Here is a 12,193-nt window from a genome sequence, read left to right on the forward strand (position 1 = left end):
TCTCACATATAATCATCTTTATTTATTTAGTGTATGACCCATACAATCAAGTTGAGTGGCTATTCCATACACATCATAATATGACACTCCAAGAGCAGTATAACCAGGGATACGACCTCTGCTTCAAAACTGATCTGCATTAGAAAACGTGTGTTTCCTGAATGGCGACAATATCAATATTGTTGTCCAATAAAAGTTTAGATAGATAGTCACACTTTGCTTTGCTGATACTCTCGACATTTACTTGGAGGAATCGAATGGTTGGTCCAATGTTTCTCGTTAGGGAGCTCTTATAAGAGCTGTTGTGATGTGTTTGATATATCATTGTATGCAATTGCCAGGAGATCGCAGTGATAGACTGGCTGCCAAATATATTGTTGCTTGCTTAGCACCACCGAGGGGTCACGTGTAGGGTATTTTGAGGTTAAACCTATGGACGTGAGCAACATCAACCTCCATATAATCCTCTACAATAATATCATGACACCAGAAATTTGTGAAGAAATACTGATAATCTGACACTTATTCAGAACAGTCCATTTTTAACTCTTGAAAACACTGATAGGTCTTATGGTGACAATGGGATAGGAGTGGGAAGGAAGTGACCATGGCCTTAAATAAGGTATACTACCGGGATATTCCTGGTGTGAAAATGGGAAACCACGGAAAACCATCTTTAGGGGTGCCGACAGTGGGGTTAGAACCCACTACCTCCTGAATGAAAGCTGACAGTTACATGACCCATATAGCGCAGCCACTTACTCAGTACAAGACTTCTAAATCATGTGTTAAAATTAAATAAAGTGCAATACAACACTTGAAATACATGGGAAGTTTGGATTTTTGTGTATTTCTTGTTGAAAATTTAATTTTCCAATTTTGCTCCCAGTGGAAAGGTATACCAGTAACACTCTCTCCTTTAATTTCATATGCATTCTAAATTAATCAAACCACATAACGTTTACACGACAATTCCACACCGTTGGTCATTATATTTTCCATTACATTACCTCATAGGTATTAACAAAAAGAAAGGGCTGCCTAGCCAAGGCAGTAAAGGCGTGCTCAGTTCAACCGGAAGGAAGTAGAAGAAAAAAAAAAGAAATTAGATCCACTTCTGGAAGATGTACAACAAAGCTTCACCAATATGTTATTGTGCCTTCTAATTTTGGCAGCTGTGTTTTCGAGGTGCAGCATGCAAACACATTGTGCTGAACAGACTGTATGGAAGCAGCACAACGAAACTGAGGAGATGGAACTTTACCCCACTTATCAAGAGATTCAGTGCAAAATCCATGATTGGTCTAAATCCTGTTATAAGCAGTGATGTTCTTCATGGTAGAAGCAGGGTTGTTTATCTTCAGATAAGACCAAAGCTGCACATTCTTCTCTCCACTGGGCATTTGCATCAATATTACTCTCTGTTAATCTCTAGGCATAACTCATTGGATTGGATTTTAGCCATTTCAAATTGAGGTCATATGTCTTCATGAATGGGCAGTCCAGGGTTTCCTACGATCTTGTATTCTCAACATATTAGTTCCTATGCAGATGAGGATGCTGAGAACTGGAAGCCAACAGGTGGGAGCCGGTCTGATTAAGCCAGTGATTAATCTCGTGGAATATCTTAGTTGGGTGTTGACCAATTTAACATGAGGGCTGTTCAACCAAATGACAACATCCTTCTGCCGTCTTTAACATCAGTTGGTATGCAAAGAAACACAGCAAGAACTTCTGAATATTGTACAGAATGGAATATAAAAACTAACATTTAAGAAAATGAAATAATGGTATGTAAAAAGGGAAATAAACTAAAGAAAGAAGATACAATATGTGGTGGATAGAAGATGTAGAATTAGGATATGTTAATAAAAAATAATATTTAGGAATTATACTAGCATCTAACGGTACCGTAAGTGGAAAGAACAAATAAGATAAGCAAAATTGAAAGGGAATTGGCAGATTTATGTAATATGAGATGTTTGGAAAGGAAGATGCCAATTACTGAATATAAACAACAGAAAATGTTCTAAATTTGCTTGCAAAAGCCAGAGAATTGTACAGGGCACTAAAGAAGCCTGTAAAGAACTAGAGGTAATAGATAAATTTTGAAAAATAATAATGGGACTACCAGAATATACAGCTAATAATGGAGTTAGAATTTTATGTAAAGATATTAAATTCTGAAAAATATTATTGGAACTACCAGAATGTACAACTAATAGCAGAGTTAGATTTCTGTGTGAAGATATAGGTATACAATCAGATATAGCTAAAAGGTAACAAAATATTGGTTAAGGTTAAAGAGAGGTAACAGGAGGAAAACATTGAATTTAGCATAACAACATCAGATGAAACATCTAACTTACACGATGATGATGATGATGATTATTATGGTGTGTAGCCTCCGGAGAAGCCTGGTGCAGTTCTTTTGATTTGACACCTTATAGGTGACCTGCGGGTCTGTGCAGATGTGATCCTCCTTATAACGAATTCTAATGAAGAGGACAGCACACACATCCAGCCCCAAACCATCAGAATTAACCAATGAAGGTTAAAATCCCTAACCCAGCTGGGGATCGAACCCGCGACCTCATGGACCAAAGGACAGCAAGCTTATTTAGCCATGGAGCCAAACATTTGCACGATAATAATTAGGTGAAAAGGATGTTAAATAGATTAAGAATGGGAGATAACAGGGATAAAGAGGTTCAGAACGAAGAAAGAAGCTGAGTAAGAAAGTAACTATTCAAGTGAAGGATACTGAAAAGCAGATGATCATGACAGAATGTAGAACCTAAACAACATTAATGGAATTCTGTGAAATTAGTGTTCTCCCAACTCACAGTAGGGAAGTAAGCGGTATAGTGCGATGGCTAATGCATATCTATAAGAATAAGAGTCAAAGAGAGAAACATGAAGAGAATTCTTGTTTGTTATGTGAAGAAATAATGGAAGAGGCACATCTGTTGATGTGTATGTTTAGTCCTCAGCTCGAAGGCTGGTTGGATCCTCAACAGCTCCGCCATCAGCTGTCATAAAAGGCCTAGGCATCACTGAAGAGGCGTACTAGGGAAATGAGGAGTGAGGTAGTTTCCCGTTGCTTTCCTCACCGAGCCAGAAGTTGCTGTTACATATCAGCCTGCCAAGCCCACTGAAATGCATGCACCAACTGACCCTATGAGCAACATTTTCACACCATTCATAGCAGGGACTGGCTGCATCTGTTGAGAATGGGTCAAATAACTGGGTAGTGATTCCAAAGCAAAAGAGAGAAACAATTCCATACAATTACAAGATGATTAAACAAAGAGTGGATCGCACAGGGTAGGACAGCAATCTTTCTTAAATTAAAAAATCTGTGGCAAAAGAAAATGAGAGAAAATAAAGGAAGTATTAATTCTACTAATGAATCGTAAGATATATGTTGCCGAAGATTATATAGCACTGTTTAACATCTAGGACAAAAGAAACAGGCGCAAATTTATTATGCTTAATAAAAATGTTTAGTGCAGTAATGGACAAACCAACTGTGATAAAGAAATGTAACATAAACACTTTTCAGACTGTCAAACACACAGAATTTCAATATTAATTATAACACTAAACATAGGCCTATCTGTAAAAAATACACACTATTATACAAGAATTACGGTACATGTTTTGTTCTACAAGAACATCCTCAGATTCTATCAAATCACTTAAATCATGCGTATATACGTACAGTATTGTTTACGTTGTGCAAATATGAAAATAGATGCAACATACGGTATGTCTCGCATTACCAACCTATCACTGAGCAAGAAGTTGCAGAGATAATAACAGAGTTTAACAAAAAGAAAGCCCCTGACCCCGACGATATAGTGAATGAACACTTAAAAGGCTCACTTGAACAGATGAACATGTTATGGACAAAATTGTTCAACAGGTGTTTAGAAAAAGGGGATATACCACAGTGCTGGAGGTACTCCAAAATCAAAATTCTCTATAAAGGGAAAGGAAACACAGAAGATCCAAATTCCTACCAAGGTATCGCCCTAGAGAACAATGGCTTTAAAACAAATACAGTAGAGACAATACAGACACTTACGGATTTCGCCTTGCTAAAATGGGAGACAATTCGACGGTGGCGCTCCTAGTGACTTGACCTGAACAAATCGCGCTAAATTCAAATATCAATGGAAATGTATATACGGAAATGGATAAATAAATTACGTCTAGAAAGAAAGTGGTATTGAGATATTAACTTCGAAGTTGCTAAAGCAATTCTGGATAAATGAACGAAGAATTATTTAAAAGGTTATTATTCAAAGACTGAAATTAGACATATAAAAAAGGTGTGAAATGGACTGCTGTGAAATGGCTTGATCTTTCATTTATGCATTACTTTTTTAGCTTTAGCATACCTGCCTGAAATCTTATGGTTGGATTTGTCTTTTTTCCTCATTTAAAAACAATGTATCATCACATTAAGACATTTGTCAATAAAAATATCGGCACATTCCTTACACATATGATGCAATGAATTAACATTTAATAGCTGGACAATTTTCCTCTTAACATGAAGCCTACTAACAGAAAGAAAATCTAATAAAATCCCGGCTTTAATCTGAGAAGAGGGATAAAAGAAAGAAAAGTTTGAAAATGTTGTCGATAGTGATGCTTTGAGGAATATTTACGTACAATTAGAGTAAAAATGTAACATACCCTTGGCTGTATAGTCGAGGATTTTTAAAGTCGCTGGCCTGGAAATGATCTGAACAGATCTTATAATTCTTATACAAGCGTAACGTCCCTTCTTTCTTGTACACTTTATCCAAATCGCTTCTGTGACATTTCAAAACCCACAGATCACACCTACAACAACACATCGGTATTGAAGGTTAACTGCTGCACTATACAATAAAATATGCGTATTATATTTTAAGCCCGTTAAAACACGGGTCGAGCAGGTCAGAAGATTATGAAGTACTATAAAAATCTCTGTCACTGGAAGAATATATATGCAATATATTACTTACATGTTCTTGTCACGAGGGAACCTGAAGAACGACCGCGCATTTTTCTCTACTTCGTAATTACTGCAGCCAAACACAGCACATACCTTTCCCCTCATGTTGAGAGGAGATATCAAGGAATGACACACGCTACTATTTAATTACGTCAACTCACTGAAAACGCATAAATAACACCAAAAACTTCACACAAAAATACACGTGCTCTTATGACAGAATCAGTACCGTTCAGGTCTATCCGCTAGAGTGTGCTCCAATAGCTGTCCCTCGATATCTCGCTCAGTGTCGTGTATTGTCTCTACTGTATTTGTTTAAAATCTTCACTAAAATTCTTTGCAACTTTTCAACTTTGCACTTTTCACTTTTAAATTCTTGCAAAGTGCAAAGTCTTTCTGTTCCACCATGAACTAGGCTGTACTTTTCAATTTCTTCGCAAAGTGAAAAGTCTTTGCGAATGAGTGATCCGATCGAGTTTATTCCACGAGCAAACTGTATACGCCTAATACTCTGTGATTTTAATGCTTTACTTTTCGCGGCGAACTTGGCGGTATAATTGTCGTACCGTTAAAGTTTTTTATCATGGGAAAGAAAGGTTATTATAAGAAGCTGGCTGTGCTGGAAGTTGTCAAGGAGAAACATGACATCCTTTTTTGACAACTTTAAAGATAACCTCTCAAATGATGACACACAGAAATGTTAACGAGAGTACCTTCAACACATATACACACAGAGACATTCACCCTTCATTAGAAATCCCGTCGCTATATTAAGTGGATTATCAGGCCAACGTACTGTTAGGAAATATTACATTTACTATAACATCTACGACTTTGGTAACAGTTCTGCAAATAATTGTTTTTGATGTCCCGTGCATTGCTGTTACACAGTACAGCTGGGCACCATTTACTAAAAAATGTAAACATAAGAATTTGTTCTTTTTCGGAAAGGAATTTACTTCTTTATGTTTCAATAAATGACCGATCATTTCAAGAATATAGTCAGCCTCTGTTGGGATAATATGAAATCACTCGCGATATTACGTCGAAGTGAGGTTATGAAAATTAATTCTGTCTTTGTACGTTCTATTATTGGATTCTTCATCACTGTCCTCACTTGATGCTAACAAAAGCTCACGTCGTAATGTGTTTATATCACTAAACCAAATTCTACACCGAGAAACTAATGTACATACTTGTTGATTAACATATGAAAAGGGAATCATCTCTTTGCAAGATTTATGAAAACTTTTCACTTCATTTCTTTGCACTTTGCATTTCTGTACCAATGGAGGATCATAACAGGCTTGAAAAGTGAAAAGATTTGTAACTTTTCACTTTGCAAGCTAAATCTGAAAAGCGATGGTGGAACAAAATCTGAACTGAAAAGTGCAAAGTGAAAAGTTGCAAAGTTCGTTCGTGGAATAGGCCCCTGGTTGACAATTCTATCCCAGACCGTCAATTTGGTTTTAGAAGGGGTAGATCAACACTTCATGCAATAAAGAATTTATTGAATGACATCGATGATATATTAAGGAAGGAAAAAGGAAAGTTCTTCGCAGTTTTTATAGATTTCAACAAGGCTTTCGACTTTCTGGACAGAGGAATACTCATCACGAAATTAGAGCAACAAATAGGACGAGAAAACTATAATAATCAGAAACATTCTATCTGACACAAGAGTGATAATAGATGATGGCGTTGCTACATCCAGTACCATAAAGCAAATGAATGGTGTACTTCAGGGGGACCCCTTGAGTCCCGTCTTATTCAATATAGTAACATCTGATGTACCACAAGAATCACCCATGGGATGGATAAGGACGTCGTGATTTACATGTATGCCGATGCCACTGTCATAGGAGGGCCAATGCTACAAAACGTCCAAGATACACTCAATAGACTATCGGAATGGGCAATTGAAAACAAATTCTCAATTAATTCTAAGAAGACAGTTCAAATGACTTTTCGGAAAGGAGGAAAGAATGCATTAAAAGACCAACTGTGCCTAGAAGGAAACACATTAGCAATTGTGAACCAATTCAAATACCTGGGCATTTGTCTCCAGACGACTCAGACCACCTTCTCTATGCATGTTAAAGAAAAAGTAACAGCAGCGATTAGGGCCATGAAAGACATTCCAAGCCCGGAAAAATTGTCTGTCTCCACAGCAATAAAACTTTTTCAAGCGAAAATAATTCCAATTTTGACATGTGGAATAGAAATTATATGGGACCATTTAAAAGTACGTGATCTTGAAACTCTAGAAAAAGTGAAAGCTTCATTTCTTAAGAGAACACTCAGTGTTTCACAATTCACTCGATCGAGACTTGTATATGTCCTAACGAAAGAAGACTATCTAATTCAAGAAATCAGAAATACTATGCAACTACCATCAATGACTGCCCTCCAAAATGAATTAAGAAAGCGAGAACTAAAACGAAGTGACATTTGGTGCGAATTTTATGCCACTGACGCCATGACGAATAAGGCGTGGACATAGTGTAACTACGAGTTAAGGCATGTGGTGACCCGGTTTGCTTGTCATGGTTTCCATCAAGTAGTCTGCAGTAATAAGAGATTCCATGATCCTTGTGACTGATGTGTATGCGAACTGTGTGGTGAAATTTGTCACAGATACCACTTGCAGTTTTGCAAAAAGAGAAACAAATCATTGTGCACTTATGCTAAACACTGATGCATATTGTGCGCAATTCTTTTAATAATAATAAACTTGTCAATGATAGAGAGTTAGGTGATAATATGAACAAGTATTAACAAATAATGATTTTTAAGTAAGTTTAGTAATATACCGGTAATGAAGAACTTCTGTACGTATCTAGACTGCCGAAGCTTAGTCCGTTGTCTCCAAACACAATTTCAGGACTGTGGTCATGGAGACGCTAGTGGAAAGTTTTGGGCATAGTATACTGTTCCGCGAAGAGGGGAGGAGAAGCAGGAGAGGAGCGAGTGGAACGTTGTAGATCCTTCCTATTGGATGTTACAATCTAGCATACTGTACCGTGGAGAGGGTATGGGGAAGTGCAATACTGTAAACAATACTGTATGTATATACGCATGATTTAAGTGATTTGATAGAATCTGAGGATGTTCTTGTAGTACGAAACATGTCATTCTCTGTATTATAGTGTCTGTTTTTACAGGTATGTTTCTAGTGTTACAATTTATATTGAGATTTTGTGTGTTTGACAGACTGGAAAGTTTTTATGTTACATTTTACTAAGTCGACACTGGAAAATATGGCTTCCTTCTTAGCAAGCAATAAGGAAAGTCAAATGTATACTGTATATCAAAAAAAATTAGATTACAATAGATGAATACTCTCTCCCAGGTTTTATGTGATCCGGAACCACCAAGTGAGAGTATTCTATTCTACAACAGAATTTGAAAACGTTAAAGGCTTCTATCTCAGTCGAGACTTTATTCACCTGCTCTCAACACAGTAAAAACATACAATAACATAAGGTTATCTGCAAGCATCTACAACCTTCAAAAACACAGTCAAGACACTAACAAGGGAACATCATCAACTGTGACACTCCAGAATCAAACTTGCCAGATACATATAATGTCCTGTCCACTCATATTAACATAATATTAGCAAAATATTAGGTGTAGACCCTTTCCTGTTTCCCATTGAAGGTGATCTGTATTTGACAGACGAACTGTGTGAGCATACCGAGTATACCACAAACAAAAAGTCATCTTCAGGTGTGTCGCCATTGCCCAGCGACGAAAAATTTAGTTCTTTAAGTGCAACCTTAAGAGGCTGGCAAAATCACAAAAATGTTCACTTTCATGCTTCCCCACTTGCAAGTGTTACTATGACCGTGAACGGCAACAAAGTTCAGTGCTACGAGGTATACTTGGTCTCAAAATTTATAGAACCTGTCACAACTCATTTATTCTCAAGATCAAGTTTCTCAGATTTGGAGCGTAAAATGTTGGAATATGTTAAACAAGTCACTACCTATTCACGAAAAGTTCTCTTTCCAATTTGAAATGTTCCGTCGAAATTTCGGTTCCACGAATGTGATTGTTTATATATGCGTTTAGCATCAATAACTGAAAAGTTCAACAAGTTTAAGTATGCCAAAGGTATACCCTTCTTACTACCAATAACATATAGGTCTAAATAAATTTGTTATAAAAAGTTAGTAGTACAGCAAGAAACCTGGGACCGTTGCATCACTGCTTGGTCAGGTCTTTTGTCTTTCATCGACAAGTTTTGATTTTATAAACCATTTCATTTTATTTCAGCATTTTTTTTAAAAAAATTGTGTGCTTTAAAAGTAGTCTATAGAAAAGTTTGGAATCCAAATGCTTTTATTTGTGTTAGAAAACATAACTTAATACTGTTTTGATTTTCAGGTGGGACAAATCTACTTCCTTGATCTTTTCCTGGATGGAATGTTCAGACACTATGGACCTTCAGTTGCTTTATTCTCTAGTGATGAAGATGTAAATCCTATGGACAAAGTATTTCCAAAAATGACCAAATGCACATTTTATTACTTTGGTCCAAGTGGGACCTTGCAGTTGATAGATGCTTTATGTGTCTTGCCTCTGAATATAGTTAACGAGAAGATATTTGTTTTTCTCTGGTTTTGGTATGTCATTCTAGCTATAGTTAGTGCAGTTGCAGTGTTTTATCGAGCCGTTCTTGTTGTTCATAAAAGAATGAGAGTCTTTCTGCTCTTAGCGCAATGTCGATACATGCCGCGATCAGAGATTGACTCCATTGTACAGAACATCAGCTTTGGTGACTGGTTCTTTTTAAATCAGCTTGGTAAAAATTTGAACCCAGTTATATTCCGTGAAGTTCTTCTAGAACTAGCTAGTCAGTATGACACCAAAGTGTTCAAGCAACAGAATACGTTACATGCGTAGATCACTTGGTTAAGCAATATAGGGATTTAATTGATTTAGAAAACATATTTGAATCTTCAGCTAACAAAAGCATCCATATCAGATCTCATTACTAGTATGAATTTGAACACTGACTTTAAAACGTTTCTGTTAGATTCCAATTTTTTACTATTTAATCAGTGTTGAATAGGAGGGGGATGGATTCTACTAAGATATTGGTTTCTTCTGTCACTTTCCAGTACTTATTATTATTATTATTATTATTATTATTATTATTATTATTATTATTATTATTATTATTATTATTATTATTATTCATTTCTCAGTACCTAAGATGTACGATTCAGGGCAAATTTGTCAGTTCATTACCGTCAATCAATATTTCATTACTTGGCTGAAATAGTGTTTATTTATTTTTTAGTTATCACAATCGTAATATCCTACAGTGGTATTCAAAAGAGGTTAAGTTGCCAATCTCTCATTAAAATGCCTTCTGCGAGAATGATAGTGAGTGAAAACATGACATTAAAAACAAACGCTTCATATTTTCTTAGTTTTATATCATGACTGGCTTCCATTACATGTCTTAGAACAAGCTTACAAGGATTTTGAGAAAACAAATGAAATGATTGACATTATTGCTACTAATCAAAGAGCTTTGTTAGAGATTGAAAGTTTATAAATGAAGCACCCCTCCTCCAGGAAAGCATATTTTCTATGACATAGCTTGTAATTGGAAGAGAAGAACAAGAAAGCTTATGTTCAGTTGGAATATTTAACTTTGTCATAGGAATAATAAAGTGCTTTGTGAACAGCGATTTATTCTCAATTTCTATATTTTATTCATGTATAATTTCACTGACTAGATCTTGACCTGTACTTTAAACCATGCCATTAGTCCCCAAACTATTCCTAATAAACCCACTTCCATTGACAGTTGAAAATTAAATTTGGAATCATAGTTTTTCTGCACATCCTGATTTCCATAACGAGGGGCGTAGCTAGTCTAGTGTAACTGGTGCACATCACTGGGGTCCCTGAAGTCAGAAACACTGAATGAGGACCCTCAATAAAGGTGGCGTTCCTGTTCAAACCGGTATTTTGAAGGTATCTCTTGGTAAAAGAAAAACAAATAAACTGGTGGGACAGTGGTTCTATGCAGTAGCGTACCCAGAATCGGCCGATGGTTTCTTTTATAGTTACAAAATGATGGTAGAACACAATGAAGGTGCATCCACGACATGTCATTATAAGAAAACTGATATAAGTGAATTACCTACTGATCTGTTGGTTCTACAACTATGTCTCTGAATGTTCATTTAGTTTATTATTTATTGTCAGTTTCTGATTATTTTCCTTTTATAAAATTTCTATGGGGTTTCTGAACCCCCAATATTACCTAACCCCCCTTTCGGGCTACCTACGCCACTGGATGGTTGCCTAGTTATACTTCCTCTTAAAACAATAATCACCATCACCACCCATCTATGATTCAAGAACACCTAAGTGATTTGGCCCTTCTTCCAACAGAAAGTGAAGGGACATGACAGATTAACGTTGATAAAGTGATTGATAACTTGACTGATATGAAATCGAGAAAGAAAATCTTCAGATTTTATCGAAGTTTTCTCTACTGTTGAATTAATAACTTATTTATCTTATATGAAGACAATTTGGACTTTAAGCGTAGTTAAATTTTAATCTTTGTTCTGAATACTTCAAATTGTCCTTTAGCGGGCGAGTTGGCCGTGCGGTTAGGGTCGCGCAGCTGTGAGCTTGCATCCGGGAGATAATGGGTTCGAACCCCACTGTCGTCAGCCCTGAAGATGGTTTTCCGTGGTTTCCCATTTCCACACCAGGCAAATGATGGGGCTGTACCTTAATTAAGGCCACGGCCGCTACCTTCCCATTCCTAAGCTTTTCCTATCCCATCATCGCCAAAAGACCTCTCTTTGTCGGTGCGACGTAAAGCAAATAGCAAAAAAAAAAATTATTTTAAGATGGTTTTACGTTTTCTAAAAATGCCTACTAGCAAATACAGTAGAGACAATACGCAACACTTACGGATTTCGCCTTGCTAAAATGGGAGACAATTCGACGGTGGCGCTCCTAGTGACTTGACCTGAACAAATCGCGCTAAATTCAAATATCAATGGAAATGTATATACGGAAATGGATAAATAAATTACGTCTAGAAAGAAAGTGGTATTGAGATATTAACTTCGAAGTTGCTAAAGCAATTCTGGATAAATGAATGAAGAATTATTTAAAAGGTTATTATTCAAAGACTGA

The 12,193-nt window shown here is 36.4% G+C and overlaps 1 protein-coding gene across 1 annotated transcript in view; it reads left to right on the forward strand.

The window, feature by feature from the left end:
• The window catches only part of LOC136876114 (innexin inx2), a 35,074-nt gene extending 24,363 nt beyond the window's left edge, over positions 1-10,711 (forward strand). The window contains exon 4 of the mRNA XM_068228237.1: positions 9,404-10,711. Coding sequence (XP_068084338.1) covers positions 9,404-9,922 — 519 coding nt within the window. The 3' untranslated portion in view covers positions 9,923-10,711. The remainder of the gene's footprint in view (positions 1-9,403) is intronic.
• Positions 10,712-12,193: the final 1,482 nt, after the last annotated feature.

Source organism: Anabrus simplex, chromosome 6 (genome assembly GCF_040414725.1).
Source record: "Anabrus simplex isolate iqAnaSimp1 chromosome 6, ASM4041472v1, whole genome shotgun sequence".
NCBI lineage: Eukaryota > Metazoa > Arthropoda > Insecta > Orthoptera > Tettigoniidae > Anabrus > Anabrus simplex.